Consider the following 18,826-nt stretch of genomic DNA (forward strand, 5'->3'; position numbering starts at 1 on the left):
GGCATCCTCAGTTGTAAGGCATGCCTCCAAGAAAAACACTCTAAATCAAGTTCGCTTTGTTTATCTGTTATACTAAAGAAAGCATCAATTTCAGGGAATATCACACCACTTACGTGATTATATACACATCATATGATTTCGCAGACTGCGCGTACAGTTACATAAATCCTGGCTATTTCTGGCTGAAGCATGCTGGGAGACTTTTCTGCACCGTTCTTGCACTAATCAGTCACTGTCTGCTATTTTTTTGGGAGCTCTCAGCATGTCGGTGCAATGACAGCAGCCACTCCCACTTTGCATTCGACAAGTGATGGAGAGAAACTGACATGGACCGATGACACTCAGAGTTAGTGACGTGCCGCTGACACTAATGGACTACCACTCAGCCCTCCCCTGACATTATCCAGGCTCAAACTCGTCGTTGTTGATCTGAGTCTCGCTCTCACACACACGCACACGTTTCATCCCATAGGACTCTCAGACTGACAAAGAGTCAGTGCTACATTTATAAACACTTTGTCCACAGGTAATTTGTTTATTGAAGAGTGAAAGCTACTGTGTTTTGAAGTGTGTTATTGCAATTCAAGTTCAAGTGCATCATAGTATATTCATGGTACCTTGTGTATGTGATTTTATTTTGTCCACCACTTCCCAATGCTCAAGAGCTTTACCCTCAATATCCCCATAATCTTCACTTCCACAGTCCAGATGCTGCACCAAACCACCTGTGGACACCACTCTCACTCATGTTTTGACCCTTTCACTCTCAAATCCCTTCATTTGGGACATCATTTTAATTGTGAATCCCTGGCCAAAGTGGAAAATTGGTCTCCTTTCCATTACTTGCTCAAAATGGAAATAAAACCTTAACTTCACCCCCATTAGGGAAGCTAATGCCCATCTCCTGAAGCTAAAGCGGTTTAACCTGCAATAGTGAGGTCTGGTCAGCATCAGGGTGAAAGAAAAACTCAACTGTGATCACACAAAATCCTGAAAAATGTTCTTGCAGTTAATTTTTTTTAACTTTTGCTACTGATGGAAAAAACAATATAATATTGGCGATCATAATGTGTAAAGAGTAACACATTTTCAAGCTCCCCCAAAGTCGCTTTGTAAATGCAACTTTGCGTTACTGCAGAAGACTGAACTGAATAAGGCAGGTGGCCCCTCCTCAGTGTGTCAGTCTGCCTGTTAGTGTTGAGGCTGTGAGGAAGGAGGCCTGACTGTGAGAGGATCTGGGTTGTGTAGGAGGTGCTGGGTTGACTGCAGTGCTGCGGGGGAGAAAACACGGTCACCATTCCAACCTCACAAAGATTGCATCTCCTTCCTACTGTGAACTTCTGCTAGTTGCCGTTTCACAACAATGGGCTGTGTTGGAAAAAAAAATATATATAAAATTTCCATTTTCCACATGCATTTGTTTTGTATGTAACATTTAACAAACATTTCTTCGAGGGTCTGTAAATCAATTAACCCATAGCCCTAACTTTCTTCTAATTCTAATGCTGTCGGACTTTCTAAATAGATTTTGCAATCCAATTTAATTACATTTACAATAAGGTGTCAACAGAAACTCACCCTACATTGATGAGGCATTGATTTCATTTGAGAAAGGCTGGAGTTTTTAAAAAAACATTGTGATGCCCTCATTGTGAATGCAGCTCATTAAAAGCAAGGCCTTCGCAATCGTGTCAGTGTGACAGCAGCGGCAGCAACAAAAACACACCTCTGCCCACTATGTTAAACACTCAGCCACAGTACAATCTGGCAGGACAAACCCTTAAGCTTTATTCGAAAAACAGCTACAGGCTTGTTTTCTGGCTAGTATACACTGGTTAATAACAAGTGGTATGATTAGCTCCTTGTGTTTCAAGTTTTCCCTGGATTTAAGCCCTGAGGAATGATTCTCTGGGAGCTAATGTCACTGCAGCAGACACATTCATGGAGGTTCTTATCACTTTCCTCCCCAGGGTTTGGCCATGTGAGCTGTGGTGCAGAGAGGTGTGAGTGTGTGTCACCATTCCCATCAAACGGCTGTCAGGCTGGGCTTATCATTCCAGCTGCAGGGGGTGCCCGCTGACCTGTGGAGTGACACCCAGCATAGCAGCCTCACCTGGGGGGCTTTGTGTCACCCCGACAGCCCCATCACCTCCCCTCCTCCCCCAATCCACACAGACTGATCTCCTGACCTACACTACAAACAGTCAATACACACAACATACACACACACACACTCCACACTTTCGGAACCACAAGACTCCTGAGGGGGGTAAAGTATAAAAGTAAAGTGATATAAGAAAGGAGAGAGTAAAAAGAGCATCAATGAAAGCATCTACAGCTAGGACTTGAAGCTTTGTCACCTCTTTTTATCCACTATACATCACGTAGGCAGCCTCTGCCCCGACACCATCCCATTTCTCCAAATGTCAGCAGCGATGTTGGAGCTGATATCTTAGAGCTTGCAGGAAACTGGACGCTGAACACATTGTGTAGCACAGATAAGAGAAAGATTGTGTATTCTATCAGGTTCCGTCTTGTCTCACCCGCAGCAAAAAAGAACCTTGGTTTGTCACCATCCAGTAGCCACAGAAAAACAACAGAAATGAAACAGCCCTTTGATTCTTGTATAAAACAAGATCTGCATTCAACTAAACATCCCTTTATAAGAGTTTTGTATCAACAGAGCTGTGTGGATAATTGAGAGAGAGAAAAAAAAAACAGCCTTTCTGTATCTGTTCATCTAGGTGAAATAACACACATAATACAATTGTAAAATTGCATGAGCGGAACTGCTTAGCCCTGTTGAAAGCCAGTTCTCATAGAGAAGCAGATGGAAAAAGACTCTGTGCCGGTGGACAATGAATATTTGTCCCAAACATCAAACTGAAAAAGCAGTGAACTCTGTGTGATGTGCAAGGAGATACTACTGGTTGTACCATGTTCATGTATTGTCCACTTTCAGCTTGTGACAGAAACGCAGACAGATCATGTCATATCACCAAGAAAGGAAAGGAAAGGAAAGGAAAGGAAAGGAAAGGAAAGGAAAGGAAAGGAAGGGAAAGGAAAGCTTCTTGTGTCAGGGTTATTAAGTGTATTTAAGGAATTCGTTTCTAGTCTCCATCCTCCTCCCAGCATACTGTCCTCACTAATTGGGACAAGAGAAGATGTTGCATTCTGGTGAATGGTAATGAATTAATGAGGGCCCTTCTGTCTGCTTAAACACAGATAATCAACTAAGAGGCACCCAGGATGCAGATGCTCAGCCTCCTGTGTGCATCCAGTCGCTCTTTGTTTTCACCAGTGTTTGTAATGAAAAAGTGAAATAATGTCTGGTCTGTTCTCAGTCTACACATACTAAAAACACATATACACTCACACCCATGGAAGCTGAGAACAAAATTAAACCATCCAAAGACTGATATTCTAGCCAACACACTTGCATACACAGGCCCAAATGCAGATATTTCTGCAGTACTCCCACTAAACCATCTTAGACAGTAGCACCAATATTCCTGTGCACACATGTTCATATTTCCATAACAGTCATGTGCGCATGTAACGTGCGAAAAAAATAGTGACTTTGAAATGCATAAAGCCACGTTCTGAGTTATAATGAGGGCAACAGTCATGGCTAATAATAATGGGGGCAGAGAAATATGCCTTTGTCCTTTGTTTACTGGCAGAGATACGGCAACAAACAAAAGACAGGGAACAGAAATTACTTTATATCCTCCAGATTTAACAACTGAGTCATCTTACACCGGGTTCAATTCATTAGATAGATGCTCTGGTTCACTAGGGGATTGGTACTGAGAAAGTCAGGCATGGAGCTCATTTTCTCCATCATCCCTCAAGTCTGATTGAAGCTGACAGATTTTGATCCTGATGAGCATGTGAAAATACACAGACTAAGACGAGGTTTGGCATTACTCACGGATGACGCTACACTTATGTCATCCTAATCTTGTAAAGTGAGAGGGTGAGATGTCTTTTATCCAAATGAATTAATGAGGTCACAGAAATAAGAAAAAGAAAGGCAAATGAGTGCAGTGACCTCCCCTTGGGACCTTGTTTGCTTCAGCATTTTGTTAATTCATGCTTTTGTACATGTATGCCTGATGATAGACTCAGCAGCTAACAGAACCCTTGAAACTGAATACCTTAACCCATAAAGACCCAAACACTCAGCGGTGACACAAACCATCCACACATATAAACTGTTTAATACCTGTTGATCCAGTAATCCTATCAATACATGTAATTAATTGGTGAACAACACAGTGTGTCATCTTTTTATGGTCATCAGATATGACCCATTTGGACATTCATAGGCTTCGTAGTGAATGTGGAAACACTGTCATCTTCTACAACATTTAATGACAATGACAGTGGATGGAGACACTTGTTTTTACAAATAGTTAGCTATAACTTTGCTGAAAAAGTCCCTTTTTCATTTTTTCCTCTATTTTGATGCAATTAACTTTGAATTTACTTTGAGTTTTCATGAACATCTACACGATCTGTGAATTAAATACAGGAAAATACATGATTTACACAAAAAAAAGCAAAATACAGCAGATAATATTATTTTAAAAAACTGGTGATAAATCAGTTAAGAAAGGTTAAAAACAGAGAAAAAAAAAATCATTTGGGAACTGCCACAATAGTAACACTGGGTCTGTATGGGTTAAAACAGCAGCTATGAAAAGAAATGCAGAGAAATTTGATAAGCTTTGGTTCTCTAATAAAAATGGTATGTCATGGTTGTTTGTGCTTTGTGTGGTGCTTCCTTGATAGTAGCTGTGAGAGAGATGGGGAAAAAAATCTGTTCAGGAGGAGGTACATAAAGGAGATAAAACTAATTTTGAAGAGGCATGTTCGTGTCAGGTTGGAGAGGTGTAAGGAGACGACGAGGGGTCCACCGACTTGATATGTGGCTGGAAAGGTCAGCTGGGCTCTTATTGAGATAAGAAACAGATGAAAAGGAAAAGGTCAATTCATCAGCTCCCTCTTAAATCCCTTCTGCTCCTCCACAGTGAGATTTAGTGGTCTGACTGATAAAACCCATTGACTTCATGTCTTGTGGCAAATGAGGCATCATCTGTATCAGAGGAGTCTAGAGCTGTTTGGTCTAGAATAAGCAGATGTATGTGATCTGGATTTGTACTTTATTTTAACCCTCAAAGACCTACACAGTCGCCAGCGACCAAAAGTATCTACTAGTCTAAAATGTTTCATCCCTTCTGAATAATGAATCCTTTCAGTACAATGAAATAATTGTGGTAAAATACAATATCTCAGCTTTTTATTGTCATCAAATATGACCCGTTTAGATGTTCAGAGGCTCTGCAGTGAACATGGAAACACTATCATTGTCTACAATATTAATTCACTAATAAAAGCCATGTGACAAACAACAGCACTTGTAAAGGCTTGTTATGTCCAGTTAACGATAACTGTTGCTAAAAAAAAAAGTCACTTTTTCTCTGTTTTGATGTAATATCCTTTGAATTTACTCTGAGCTTTATGAATGTCTACATGTTCAGTTAAGTACATTAAATATTGGACCGTACCTGATTTTCACTGAAAAAATATACAATGCAGAGGATAATATTAAAAATCATGGTAATAAATCACTTTTCAAAGGTTAACTGTAGAAAGAATTTCATTTGGGAGTGAGAAGAAAAATAGTTCTACGTATTTATGGGTAAACACTGTGATTACAAAGCAAACAGAAGCAGTAATTCATGTAAAATTAGATGAAATGTAAAATTATACACAGACAGTGTAAAGCAGTAGTTATGCAACACTCTGCAGTCTTCAACCAGATAGGTAAGGGAATACCATAAGACGGGAGCTATAGAGTGAGGAGGTAAATACTGCTCCTTTGTAAACAGTCTAGATGGGAAAAGATCATCTCAGCATATTATTTACATCTCAATTTCAGCTGCTGGGGATGCTGAGAGACACGGGCAGAGCCTGCAGACGTCCATTTGTGTTGTAATCAAACATGGTTTGCTGACAGATCCGGCATCTGGTTAGAAGCCATAGAGGTGGAATTGATGAAGGAAAAGGGGCTGCCTCAGAAAAAATGGTCCCTTATATAAGCAAGGAATGAAAAGGATGTGTGTTTGTAAGCAACTGAGTGTAGGTTTGTGTACGGACCAAATGGGAAACCTTCAGATAAATGAACATTTTTATTGTAAAAGCAGTGCACAGAGCCAAGATGATATTTCAGGGCTAATATTTCCTGGCCGGACACAAGATCAATCAAGCAGCATGTCTTTTCTCTCCTCCCCCTCTTTCTTCACTCCTATCAATTTTAATGGTTGAGGGACATCCTTCAAAAAAAATAATGGGACAAGAAGATGGATGAGAACATTTGTAGCTAACTGTCTGGAGATAGTGCCGAAGATGTGGTGGGGAGTGAGGGCAAGGTTCAACGGCCATGTTAATGTACCATCAAAGCCATACAGAGCACATGCATACTCACTGCAGCAGAGAAACACGCTCTGCTGTTTCCACGTATTCTATCCAAATGTTCCAAATGTAATGGATTCTCAGGACTTAATTGCTCCCAAAGATTCTCTGATAACTTAACCATTCTGTTAAATCGGTCACAATCGGTTGATGCTGCATGATAGCCATTACTTTGAATTTTTCAACATGTTTTATTTTTTCAGTTTTATATTGTTCTCAGTATTTAATTCATTCAAGATAGTCACATCAGAATCACATATAGAGAGCCCTGCCCCTTCCAAAGTTTGGAAAAAACATGAACGGCAGTCAATGGTGAGAGACATATAATTTTTTTTAATGTCATTTGAATTGTGTCACCATTTAAACATATGATGTTTGTCAATTTAAAAGCTGTTTTTATGAGATAGACAAGAAATTCACAATTTGTGGTAAATATAGTGCAGAAACATGTAGTTTTGTGTTGAACAGTTCAAGTGACTGTGTCTCTCAACAACAAAGCAAACACTGCCTTGAAACATTTTACCTCAATTTTAGAGAACTGAGGTGAAAAAGTATTAACAGAGGTGAAAATCACTACAAGTCTGGTCCTGTTGAAGCTGTAGAGACATCTTCAGTGCATGGACAGAGACATTTATGATGATGTGACCTTCATGACTTTCAGCTGTATGGTATTTACACAGTCTGATCCTTTAACAGTTTTAGTGTGACTTTCTTGACTTGCAAACTTAGCTTTTAAATTGACAAACATTATATGTGTAAATGGTAAAATTATTATTTAAAACTCTCTCACCACAGACTGTAATTCTTTTCTTTTTCTTTTTTTTTTTTTTTTTTTTTTTTTTTACAAAATAAGGTCCCATGAGACACAACAGGCAGGGCCTGAACCTTATGCTTAAATATTTATTATAGACATGTTCCCAGGTTGAATCCAATATTTTGATTTCTTGTGTGCAGATCTATTTATTTATAAAATTCTTTATTAGATGACCAGATGTTTGGAAAATATTAAAAATAAGCTAAATCTGTGCATGCATGAAATGAGTTCCTAAATGTTAATTAATCCCCAACTACTTTTTTACACAACATTTGTCTTGTCTTGCTTACACAGACAACACAAATAAGCTCAAGCATAACACCACATCGTCACCACACTGGTCCAGGCTTTCTGTACGTGATGATCCATGCAGCCTGGTGCAGCTTTCCAACTCTTTTATTCAGACAGCCTGGCTGCTGTGCTGGCTGCTCAACCTTTAAATGGATGCATTTCCATTACACACATGGCCCATGGTGTTGCAGTAGCGGCAGCAAGTCAGCTGTGTCCTCCTTAAGCTCTCTCCAGTCCACAGGTTTCACATGTGGTGTTTCTACGCTGAATATCTAACCGCTGCAGGAACAAACTCCTGGGGGTCACCCTTCGCCCCACAAACAAATGAAATCCAGATCTGTTTCATTTCATCTCTGTCTGTCCTGTCCCTTCAACACGATGACACCGCTCAACCTGACATTTCCATACTCAAAGGTTCCATTACAACTGACCTCCCGAACGCTGTCACAGTCTAAAATTCATGAGAACAGCTTTCTGGTTAAATAGTTGAAATATTCACTATGTTTTTGTTTCCTGAAGAAAGACATGTGAGTGTGAGTGTGTGCATATGGATGTGTATACTGTGGGTCCCTCATTCTCATTCATATGCATCAGCAACTTATCAGGGACTGCTGTGCCTCATTGAACTGGGAAGCTACTTTCCATCTATTTTTCAAATGTAGTGGAGACTGATTCTGCTCCTTTCTAATAAAACTTATGAATGTGGCTATGCTCTCTTCAAAACTTCTAGTAATGTAAAAGCAAAAACAGGCTCATTGGAAAATAACAAAACAGGACAATGAAGAGGTGGTCTGTACCATGTGCATACATTTAGGATAAAATTTTTTGAAACATAAACAGTGACTGCTACTGTACTGGCTCAATATTACTGTTAACTGCTAAAGTTCTTCTACGTCCTCTTGTTTTGATGGCTGCCATATTTGCAAAACAGGCTACTGTCAAAACGAAATGCTGATTATTACTGCATCATCACACTTGCAGACAGCAGAAATCTCATCGTATCCACATAATTCTGGGCTTTGCTGTGTTGCTGCTCTCATCAACATCTGCCATCCTGCTAATTAGCCACAAAAAAGCCACACATCACTGGGTTGCAGCGGTGCACAGACAATGTGTGACACTCACAAGGGGATCTCATGGACACAATGGGAATTACAAAGCTGTGCCAGATCACTCAGCGATTCATCTACATTATGTTATTGTCCACACAGACAGCTCGAGCTGCAGCTTGTTGGAGAATGCAAGAGTCTGACTGACCGCCATGGAAGAGGCGCTAAACAGCAAGTCGATACGTTTAACAAGGTTACATCCGTGTTGATTGAAAGAATACATTAAACTTCCTGCCTCTTTCCTGCACAGAACTGGAGTTAACTGGAGCAAAATTCAGACCAGAGACCAGATTGAAAAGTTGGCACCAAAAGTAATCAAAAAAGTGTGATCTAAGCAATCTGAAAGTGAACAAGAAGAAAAAATAGAGCAAGGCTGCAGGAATAATCTTGTGCCCTCTTGTCCAGGCAAGAAAGCTGATACTATACATAAAATGTCAGCTTTGCAAGATAGCTGTGCAGGCCAGCTGAGAGAGGTGAGCACATTTCCATGCAGGACACCTGCAGCCGTGAGAACAGAGAGAGCGCAAGAGAGCCAGCTACTCATAAATCTCCCACAGCTAGTGGGGTCAGGCAGACGGCGAGAGTGTCAAAATTGTTTCTGGGTGTGAAGGGAAAGGGAGGAAGGTGGATAACCAACCACTGTGAGCGACTTCTGCCTCTTGAATCAACCTGTTACAAGGCCAGTCAGTCACGCTGAGACATCCCCAAACCAGGTTGACCTAATTTGCATAGACACATTCGCCAACTCTTTGTAATCTTGAGTAGAGGAGCATGTGAGCATGCACGTTTGTGTGTGTTACTGAGAAGAAGACAGAGCAAAAATGCATAAAGAAAAGAAATAAGTGGGGAGGGATTAGAATGATGGAAAAAATACAAAGTAGAGCTGAGAGCAGGGAGAGCCCCTCTGATAACGTATGTAAGAAGAAGGATCAGGTTGCCAGTGGTGTAAGTGGCGAGCGCTGCTTCCCACTGTCACAGCACAGTTCTGACCACAGAGACACGGTGACACACTTCCATAGCTGCAGGAAGAGCTCCATTATACAGAGAAGACCCTCCTCTCTGTTTTCATTTTCTTTTTACCAATTGTGTTGCTTTTTTTCTGTTACAACTGTTCTATTGCTGAGTGAAACTGTATTTCTTGCATTGTTGTGTGCAAGGATATACGCACAAATATGTCAATGTAGGAGATTTATTTTGTTATTAAAGGATTTTTGGAACCAAATACCTTCTCTTCCTTCCTGTTTTACTCTTCACTTCAGGGTAATGATGCTCCTTTTCTTAATTGCTCTTTTACCCTCCCTAGACCTTTCCCTAACAACTGCATTTTTAATGTCTTACTCTCAATTCCCATCCTAGTCTTTATCCTCCATGCTCTATAGCTTGCCCGCCTGCCCTCCCACAGCGGTGATCAGAAAGTAGGTGCTGATGTTGCAGCCCCTGCCTGAACTAGTTCAGTATATCAGTGGGTGGACAGACATGCCAGAGAGCTCTTGTCAACAGTGAATGTGCCCTGGAGACTGGCCCACTTGGCGGATACTCATCCCCTCTGTTAAGCCCAAGAAAAAGGAGTCAACACTATTTCTTAACAATTCACGCAGTGGGGCATAAGCCAAGATAAACACAAAGACAGCACTATTTTTATGATCCTTCTGAGCCAGGCATTTCAGCGGCTACCTATTCATCCTTTATGATCCCTTGACATTTTTATGTATTTGCTCATATTAAACAAACCATTAGTGGATGCAACCTTTGCTTCTCATCTAGCTGCATGCAAATCTGCTTTCTCAGCTTGTGCATGTAACTTGAACTTTGACTGACAGTGTTCCTCACCAGAGTTTGGCAGCATCTCAAGTTGCACCCAAGCAGAAAGCTACAGGCAGTGGTTAACCCAGGCTAGTTTACCTCCCCCACTTCTTCTCATCCCGTCTCTTCACAAAGGTAAAGAGAGACATTTCACGTCTAATTAATGCACAGGATGGTTGTATAAAACGACTAATGAGGCTGTGATCACAGTGGCGTGAAAGCAGGCGCTTTCGGAAAGGGGGAAGGCTCTTCTTCCAGGAGACACTAAGCTTCACAGTTATTAGCCTGTCATATGGAGAGGGCTGATGTGGAGACTGGAGGGAGACTGATGCTGCAGAGGTGAATGCTTTCACTGTGATGATGCTCTGTCTCATGTGAGCCTTTCAATTCAAAGCCAGAAACTTGATTTCACCTGGAACATGCTCTGTGAGCTCTTGCAAACTGTATCAAGTCAATTTTTGTGAGAAAATGCAGACTGTACCTTTGGTTTCCTTAGATGCACTGCTTTTAGATGCAAGTGGAGATGTGGAGAGAAATTTGCCGGTACACCACAGAAGTGCCAAAAAACCTTGAAAATACCACAACATATTCAGGGACACAATCTCACTGTCTAGCATAAATACAGAATACTAAAATTTCTTCAAGTCCCCAGGTGTTACGAGTCCATAAAAAAACTTGCCCTCTCAGCACACCTTCTCCAGCAGGATGAATGGGCTGTACACTCACCGCTCTCGAAGCAACTGTTCATTAGTCAAAACACATCTGCTAGTGAGTAAGAAGCCTCTCTCTTTCCATTAAGGTTTCCTCATTTTCTTAAATCCATCATTTATCCCTCACCCTGGTCTTTCCTCTAATATAAGACTTCAACAATGCTCATGACTTGGGTTGGAGCCACTCTGTACAAACAAGCAGCAGAGACCTAAAACTACTCCACAAAGCACACATAATGAATCATATACATCATGCACTGTCGATGATTACATGCCCGACTTGGTCATGCCTCCGCTCACCTGTGCAATCTCATACAGCAGCTTGTAATGTTCCTCTCGCTTCTGTAAAGTGCACAGATTGCAGCCCATTATAGTCGTCGTGGAAACGCCAGGCGTCCAATTCTCCCCAAGTAGGTGTATGGACACAGGGGGGTCACCCTCCACACTGGAGCGCTGGTTCTCATCAGTCACTCCTTAGCAAAAATCTCTTTTTGCAGGCATCCCATTCACACAGTCATACAGTGACAAACTAGCCCAGTTCAGAAGGAACAGGAAGCTCCGGCTGAATCTAACAGATGAAGGCTCAGATGTGAATGGTGAGGCAGCAGCTTCAGCATCAGCCGGCGTCTCTCCTCTCTCCTCCTCTAGTTCTCTCTAATATCAGACTCACACATGCACATAGTCGCACGCCAGAGTTGTGACTCCCGCTCACACAGACACTCCCCCCTTTCTTCTATTCAGCCTCAGCGCACATGACTACGCTGATACCCACTCATGAATAATGAAGGGAGGTGCTGTGATATTCATGAGGTAGGAGGGAGAAGGGGAGGAGACTGAACAAGAGGGAGGAGTGTGTGAGATCAGAAGCGCTGGTTCATTAAAACTGAGGCACAGTTACACAATGCACTATTGTGTGAGCTGCGCTGTGAGGAGCTTGGGCAGGGCATCACACTACCACCAGATGAGGGTTTTCTAAGGCTTATGGGTAACCTATCTTTATTAGAATGTGTGTCCTGTGACAACCGTTCACCTGCTTTAGTGTGGTGATTTTTTTATGGTTTGAAAAAAGGAATCACATTGCTCAAAGAGATATCAAAAGGTAAAATATGACTACTACTTTACTGCAATGAAGTCAGTAGTTGATTAATTCATGAACTGAACAACATATCATGAATTAACAAATTTAATAATGATTTAAATAACTGGCTCTGCCCAACGTTGTTCAGTATCTTCTGATTTTTAGCCACCTAAAGTAGTACAATATACACATTTTCTCTGTTTTATACCAGTATATTGAGAATAAACAAGTATTTGTAGATGGCATCATTTTTCTGTTTAACAATATTACTAAACCTGTTGTAACTTGTGGTTCACTGAGTATTAAAAAATATCCCAATCCCAAATAAATCCTGAAAACCAAATAAGTCTTTCCTCTCGCTCTCTCTCTCTCTCTCTCTCTCTCTCTCTCTCTCTCTCTCTCTATATATATATATATATATATATATATACAGTATATATATATATATATATATATATATATATATATATATATATATATATATACATATGTGTGTGTGTGTGTGTGTGTGTATGTATGTATATATATGTTTTCTGTACATCAGGACGCACCACAGGTGTCACTGATAATGGGCTCCTTCCAGCAAATTGGCAATTAACAAAGGCCAATGCTTCAGATAAAAAATTTAAAAAAAAATCTCTCAAACTGCGATAATTGCAAGACAATACACTTTGGCCATTGTCAGAGTCTCGGATCTCCTTTTCACTTGCAGGAAGCTACACTAACGAGCAATAATTGTTAACAAATTGGCCTCCCAGCCAACAGCGGGGACCGCTTCAGAGAAGATAGCTAAGAGTAGATGAACAATCCTCAGCTGGCTACTGGGCATCCAACCCCCAGGGACTCAATAATCTAATTTTCCAGGCTTTAATTTTGCACCACTACCTGGAGGAAAGCCAAACAGAAACTCCATCAAATAGCACCATTATAGTTAAAACCATCCACCTCTTGTGTTCTTTGTCTACACTACCCAAACCATCATCCCTACCATCTGCTGCTCATCCTGAAGAATCCACAAGGAGTTTTCTGCAGTTGCCAGGCAATACCAAATCCATGAAGTGCTGTTCACTAAAGTGTCAATTTGACATCAAAGGGTCTTGTTGGGAGACTGGGGAGCTGGGATATTATATTGCATTTGATGAACAGGGATGTTGTGTTTGCTTGCGGTACAATGGACTGTGAAGAAAATGCGAGTCAGAGGCAGTGTTCAGAAATTGTGCATCAAGAAGGAAAGCATGAAGTGCCTGCAGTACGACTAAGAAGTACCACCTGTCGGTCAGCACAAGGGTCAAATTCAATGTGTTCTCACACAAAAGGACAAGTAGACACTAGACTAGATTGAAAATGCACTGACAGTATTCAATATCAGCTTCAGGACTAGCACATATATAGAACTGTAGTCAGGCTCAAGTCTGGATGACAATCAGTGTAGTGTTGCACTCAGTGACCCCTAAAGGTTAAGATGTTCATCGGTCACCCAAATGGTCTCTCTCATCATCTGTGAAGCATGACTGATACAGTAGCCACTGCCTGCGGTCAAGCAGCACCTCCTGATGGGACATGGAGGGTGAGGGATGCTCTTTGAAGAGCGCATCAAGGCTGATAAAAGCTTCCCGGGGTGCTTTATGGCCATGAGTTTGCATTGTGACAGAGTGAATTTACCTCAGACTGCATTTCCGATGAGACCTAAGGGCAAGACTGGCACATTATGGTTACATTTAGTAAAAGCATTTACTCTCTGACAAGGTGAAGCTGTATTAAAGGCATAATTTGTTTCTGTGCCTGTAGCCATTTGAAATGGAAGGTCTACTTATTATATGAATCTTAATATGTGGATTACATATAGGAAAACATGCTGTTAGAAGCTACTGAAAAAGTATATCTTTCATGCTGAAGACCAGTGCTGTCCTCTTGCGTCCTTTTGACTTTCCCACTGTCTTTTCCGACTGTCCACCAGTCGTTTATCATTTGGGGTGCCCTTTGCCTGCTCAGGTAGAAACAGGCCTTCAATCGTGTTCATTCTTTCACTTAATAGGCCTCACATCATGGAGCATGGAGAAGCGATTTGTCCTCACGGTGATGGGTGTATTTTGAGGTTTCTTCAATTGCATTTCTGACAAACTGATATTTGAGCTCACCTTAAACCTGAAGGTATAACCTTCATTCAAGTGTGTAATGCAGGTATGGCTGTGCTGTAAACCCTCATGCATTCTAAAAGAACTATGGCTGCCTAATGCTCACACAGAAAGTCTATAATGTCAAAAATAAAGTGAAACACAAGAGCAAGCATCAAAATGAGCAAAAAAAAAAAAAGAGAATACTCCTAGTATAAAGTATGAAATCCCAATTAGTAGCCACAAACTGGATTTGTATTGATTTCTTGCCCTGAGATAAATACCACTGACTATCATTCATTAGAGTACAAAAGTTGGATCCATTTAATACTCGATGGCATCCTGTTTGACAAGAAGACATGCATTGCATTTGAATGACTTTTAAAACAGCCAACATTCAGTATAATTTTCATTGAAGACCCTGAGCCACACTTGAAAAAACACTGGCTGCCAGTCACGTGTTAGAAAAGCTCTTGGCAGTATCTTAGCTGAAAGAAAATGCTCATAATTTAATAAATTTGACATATTACAAATAAAAATGAGTTCAGTGTTCTAAAATTACTCATTCCAGTGGTCAAGACAGTAATGCTTAAGAAGAAATGCCTGTTTTCCAACACTTGCATAAGCCTACGGTAACCTTGACAACAAACATGAGAGCATCTTAAAAGAGCTTGAGATTTAATAAGAAGCAGTTATTGCTGTGATTACTAGTCTATTGCAATGTCTGCCAGGAATATCAAGTGTCCCCACAGAGTTCAATACATAAGCAGGTTTATTAGGCCAGTGCTGGTGCACCAGGTGGGTGTAAATCTCTTTGGTGTGAGCGCTGAAGATTGAAATCCTGTTCACCTGAATGGAGAGCCATGGGGATCTGAGAGCAGTTTTTGATGCGGCGTGTGGCTCAGATCTGATCGCCCACTGCTGATGTAAAGCAGCCGCTTCTCCTGGGTATCCATGTGACCTGATTTGGGAGTAATTAAATGAGGCCCTTTTATGAATGAATCACCGTCACAGCCTTTCTGTTGGTTGACAGCTTTGACAGCAGTTGGTCCAACATGAACACATGAATGCACAGGTGGGAGCTTCAAAGCATGAGTGGCCAAACTGTGGGAAGCCAACCAAAACATCTTTCTCAATGACAATAAATTATTAAAAAGGTCTGAATCTTTAATTCATGTGGGAACATGACCATGGATATAAATAGCACACTGTAGGCTGCTTTGCATGATAACACATGCAATGTTGCTTTTCAAGCAATCAACATAATAGCCATCTAATTCACAGTCTGAAAGGCAATTTAAACTCATATTTCTGCCCACACAAACACTGTACGGTTTTATTTGAAACCAAGCAAATGGCACCAATTAATTATGAGTTACTGGGTTATTTGACCCTGTGATAAGCATAAGGTATCCAAATAATAAGGCTGTTTAACTCCCCCCTCATAATATAAGCACACAAATTACTTCCTTGTTTTGCATAAATTGTGAACGACATATTAGTAGTTTGACAAAGATTAAAAGATAGTGTTTGAAAATATGTGGCAAATACATTACTGATGAGCCTTTACACCGACACATTTCCCTTCTCTTGTTCACAAAGCAGCACATGATATAAAACGTGACAAGACACAGACTTCCAACAAGAAATCTGGTTAACCCTGATGCCCTGCTGTCTGTGTGAAGAGGAGACATAGTGGAAGTCAGTCAGTACAGTGGCTTTTCTCTTCCTGACTTTGAAACTGCAGAGGGGGTGTGTGGATTGAGCAGAGTTTTTCTACCACGGATGTAGGACTGGGTGATCTCCTGGTCATTGTGATCAGTCTTAATTTGTCATATGATTACTTTTCAAAGGGATTATACAGACTGTGTCATTAAAAAAAGTCAGTAATTGTGCTGATTAACATTTTATGTAAGTATTGGATTTTACAGTTTTGCTCTGACTAATGCATTTGTAGCATTAATGTCATTTTCACAGGTCACTAGGCTGTTGAATTTCAGTACAGTTACAACAATACTTTGGCATCTGTCTGCACTTCAGTTTTCAGGTTTAGTCAGAATCCCTAAGACCCCAAGTTCAGACCTCTCATGTGCAGGTACGCTGCTTTACAATGACACTTAGTTATGCTCATGTGAAAGTGTTTTCATTTCATTCTAAAGCTGCAGTGGAGCATTGTTCTGCCACTGTCTAGGTAATTCCTGGAAACACTTCAGCTGTATGTGCAGGAAAATGTCAACTAGTGTTTACCTCATCTAGATTTAATACTGTACTAATGTCAGTCTAAAATGATTCAAAAAATGTAGAATTTCTTGAGAAATAACAACCAAAGGCCTAGACTAGAAGGCAGTGTGTATTTTGTCAGTAATGGTCTTTAGTGAATTTCAATAGGTAGCAGTGATAACACGAAGGCAGAACTTGGGGGAAAAAAATAGTGACAAGAACAACAGTCCTTTATAGTTACTTGGTGGCTGAGGTAAGTTTAAGTGAAAGGCCTGGATTTAAACCCCCAGATACTGCATGACAGACATAAACATTGCCACTTGGTCAGAGGAGCAGGTGGGATGCAGTGTTGAATACAAGTAGTGGTTTGAGGACAGAGAATAACAAAGACGACACATAACTGGAAACGGATTCTGGCTTTGGCTGGACCTGGACTTTGACTGGTACCGGTCCTGCAGCCTTTGACAGGAACTAAACTTTGACTGGAACTGGACCCTGACTCAGGAGTGTCCAGGGAACAGGATGCTTGGATGGCAACAGAAGAGGTGTCTCTTGAGGAAACCAAGGGGGACAAACACTGCACAGCCACAGGCAGACAACAACCAGGGAACAGACAGGCAAATGTCATGGTCCAAAACAGAAGACTGTGGTTTGGTTTACTGGGGCTGAAAAAAGGAGATGTAGTTAGGATCGGGTGAGGTTAGAACTGAATAGCGCTGAACAGAATACTCTGGCCGTGAGCAACTGAACCAGAGCTGCTTACATGCCGGCCAGCTGATTAGTCACACCTGTGAGCAACAGGTGCAACTGATTATGGCTGATGAGGTGAAGCAAAGTGAGTGAGAGGACAGCAGCAAAACAAACTGTGACATACACTATATTGCCAAAAGTATTCACTCACCTGCCTTGACTCACATATGAACTTAAGTGACATCCCATTCTTAATCAGTAAGGTTTAAAATGACATTGATCCACCCTTTACAGCTATAACAGGTTCATACTCTTCTGGGAAGGCTTTCCACAAGGTTTAGGAGTGTGTTCATGGGAATTTTTGACCATTCCTCCAGAAGCGCATTTGTGAGATCACACACTGATGGTGGATGAGAAGGCCTGGCTCTCAGTCTCCACTCTAATTCATCCCAAAGGTGTTCTATCAGGTTGAGGTCAGGACTCTGTGCAGGCCAGTCAAGTTCATCCACACCAGACTCTGTCATCCATGTCTTTATGGACCTTGCTTTGTGCACTGACGCATGTTGGAACAGGAAGGGGCCATCCCCAAACTGTTCTCTCAATGTTGGGAGCATGGAATTGTCCAAAATCTCTTGCTTCAGCATACCAAGAGATTTGGTATTGCTTCAGACCAAGGTTATTATCGTGAGCGAAAACTAACGAAATGATGAAAACTAGAATTGTAAAAACATTTTCGTTAACTGAAATAAATAAAAACTATAATTAAAAGGAAAAAAACGATAACTAACTGAAACTGTATTGTGTGCTTATAAAACTAACTAAAACGTATAAAAATTATGGATAAAATTCCCTTTGTTTTCGTCTTTGTCAAAGTCAGATTGATATGAAATCCATTTTTTTTTTTTGCTCTAGCAATTTTAACTACTGGCACCATACGGAACTTCACAGTCCGTCACTTGTGTTCACTTGTGGTTTAGACTCATCTTCTGGTCCTCACTCTACCTGGAAACATGGAGACTAAAGTTGGGAGAAAGCAGCAGAGTCCTGTCTGGGATTTATTTGAATATGATGGAGAAGAAGATAAAAAATATGATAAAAACTAAAACTAAAATAAAACTAAGCATTTAGAAAGCAATGAAAACTAATAAAAACTAGCAAACCTGCTCTAAAAACTAATTAAAACTAACTGAATTAGAGAAAAAAAAAAAGTCAAAACTAAATAAAACTAAACTATAATGAAAAATCCAAAACTATTATAACCTTGCTTCAGACTTGGTATTGCTTCAGCATACCAAAAGATTTTGGACAATTCCATGCTCCCAACTTTGTGGGAACAGTTTGGGGATGGCCCCTTCCTGTTCCAACATGCGTCAGTGCACAAAGCAAGGTCCATAAAGACATGGATGACAGAGTCTGGTGTGGATGAACTTGACTGGCCTGCACAGAGTCCTGACCTCAACCCAATAGAACACCTTTGGGATGAATCAGAGCAGAGACTGAGAGCCAGGCCTTCTCAT

General features: G+C 40.8%; 1 protein-coding gene across 2 annotated transcripts in view; it reads right to left on the reverse strand.

Moving 5' to 3' along the window:
- LOC115421534 (PDZ domain-containing RING finger protein 4) overlaps window positions 1–18,826 on the reverse strand; it is a 175,020-nt gene that overhangs the window by 69,505 nt on the left and 86,689 nt on the right. Inside the window, exon 1 of one of the 2 annotated variants that reach the window (XM_030137460.1) lies at window positions 11,508–11,844. The exons of the other annotated variant lie outside the window; for it this stretch is intronic. Coding sequence (XP_029993320.1) covers window positions 11,508–11,576 — 69 coding nt within the window. The 5' untranslated portion in view covers window positions 11,577–11,844. Of the gene's footprint in view, window positions 1–11,507; window positions 11,845–18,826 lie in introns of those variants that run through there. 2 annotated transcript variants of the gene reach the window in all.

This window comes from Sphaeramia orbicularis, chromosome 6 (assembly GCF_902148855.1).
Source record: "Sphaeramia orbicularis chromosome 6, fSphaOr1.1, whole genome shotgun sequence".
NCBI classification, from domain to species: Eukaryota; Metazoa; Chordata; class Actinopteri; order Kurtiformes; family Apogonidae; genus Sphaeramia; species Sphaeramia orbicularis.